A 2,286-nucleotide genomic window follows, 5' to 3' on the forward strand; every position below is an offset into this window, starting at 1 on the left:
AAAAAATATACATTTATTAATAATTTATATTAATTAAAATATAATATAAATAAATAAAAAAACAGAAAATAAAATGAATAACATATATTAATTAAAATTTTGTTTAAATAATAATAAACAAAAGGTAATAATAACAAAAAGACAAAAAAACATATTTAAAGCTAACATAGGGGTGCCATTAGTAACACATAGGGGTGCCATTAGCCTCTCCCATTGGATTATACAACTTGTCGAACGTATCGACGATACCCAAATTTAATTCTGGATTCATATTAATTTATCAAATTTTTAATTGAAAACTTACATTTAACACTTTTAATTAATAGTATAAATAACAAATACTACAGAAAAATGTTTAAATGTCTTAATAGAATATCTTACAAAGATTTAAGTTTATATGATCAAAAAATAAAATGTTTTATGTATAAATGTTACATAAGTTTATATATCGTTTTTGAATGTCGTAACAAGTTTTTTATGATATTTTTAAAACAAAATGTCGTATTACCCGTTTTATATAACACTTTTGAAAAATGTCGTATAAATTAACCCATATTTTTGGAGGATTCAAAATATATTATTTATTATTTAGGTAAGGAATTACAATTAATACTTCCACAAAACACCATTATTGAAGTATTAGTTAAACACACACACAAACCCTTAGCAACATCCAAAATACAACTTATAATTAATTAAACCCTTTGTTTGATCATCAGATATGAGACAGCCAAAGCAAGGAAGCCTCCAACCATCACGGCCGACGGAGAACTCATGATGGTTCCTGACGGTGTAGGAGCAGGCGCCATGTACATTCCGGGCATGTCCGGATCCATGGCGGCGGCTGCCGCCACCATTGCAGCAAAGCAGACAGCAAACACGGTGGCCGGAGATCCAAAAGCCATTGTTAATGTGATGGTGATTTTGATGAAGATTGTGGGTTTTGATTGAATGAAAAGGGTTGAAATGGTGATGATGGTTTATATAGAGATGGTGATGGGGTTATGAACTGGCAATGGGTTTGTAATGATCGATGATGACGGCCGGCCGGCCACCGTGAAAACCCAAGTTAAGGGTCTTCTTCCGTGGCGTCCCTTGGTTTCTGTGGCATCCAAACATTTATTTATTTTTATTATCAATTATATCAAGAAAAATAATTACCATTTAATATATTTTATTTTGATATCCATATTATTATGTTATGTTTATTCGTTTTAATTAAACTAGAAGGTAATTGTATGGTTTTATGTGATTTTGAAAAAATGATGATGCTTTTAATTTTGAACAAAATATAAATTTGAATATATCATAAAAATTTGACAAAAATATATCGATATTAGTATCAAATTAACTATCTAAAATTTCTCATATTTTTTGTAATTTTTTAATTCAGTTTTTTTTATTATAATTTAATTTATGTTCAATAACAAAGTAATTTATATTTGGTTTAATAATATAATTTTCTTGTAAAAATAATAATTAATTATTTTGTTAAAACTTGATAATTATTCTAATTATATTTTATATTTTTTTATATTTTAAAATGAGACGTTTATCCTCTATTTGATTATGTTTATCCGCAGTTAGTTACACGAATTCAAGCATGGAGCTTTAATAAGTTGTAATTATGCATAATTTAATTGTAATCTTGAATTTTAAGTAATATGCATCAATATACAATACTTTATGCATAAAAAATGGTTTTAAAAGTTTTTGTCAAATGTTTTATAATATAATATATATTAACCACTACAAAGTGTCGTGGAAGAACTTTTTTCACAAAAAATGGAGTAATAATTATTACGTTATTTAAGATTATATTTATATTAATATTAACTAGTGTTTGGCACCACACGTTGAGCGGTGACAAATTGTATTTCTTTAAAGATCATGTAACAAAATAATTTACTTATAATGAAAGACAAAGTAGAATAATTATTATACTTCGTTTAGAGTGTGAGCCAAAAAAACCAAACTCATGTACTCACGTCATTCCACTTTATCGTATTTTCATCAATGTGGATAACCAAAATTCAATACCAATAGAATAATTATGAAACCTCAAATCTCACAATATCACATAATTACCCTAATTAGTTTTTCTTCTATTATATTGATAATATTTGATATTGAGATATACTGATGGTGTGTATATATATATATATATATATATATATATATATATATATTTGATTTTTTATGCATATTAACTTTTTAAGAGGGTTGACCAAAACGAACCAACGCCATTAGTTTGGAGGGTCAGTTAAAATGAACCAACAACATGAG

General features: G+C 26.4%; 1 protein-coding gene across 1 annotated transcript in view; it reads left to right on the top strand.

Moving 5' to 3' along the window:
• The window catches only part of LOC112528494 (zinc finger protein 5-like), a 4,161-nt gene extending 3,210 nt beyond the window's left edge, over positions 1-951 (top strand). The window contains exon 2 of the mRNA XM_025139524.1: positions 720-951. Coding sequence (XP_024995292.1) covers positions 720-951 — 232 coding nt within the window. The remainder of the gene's footprint in view (positions 1-719) is intronic.
• Positions 952-2,286: the final 1,335 nt, after the last annotated feature.

This window comes from Cynara cardunculus, assembly GCF_001531365.2.
Source record: "Cynara cardunculus var. scolymus isolate 2C chromosome LG 15, CcrdV1, whole genome shotgun sequence".
Classification (NCBI taxonomy): Eukaryota; Viridiplantae; Streptophyta; class Magnoliopsida; order Asterales; family Asteraceae; genus Cynara; species Cynara cardunculus.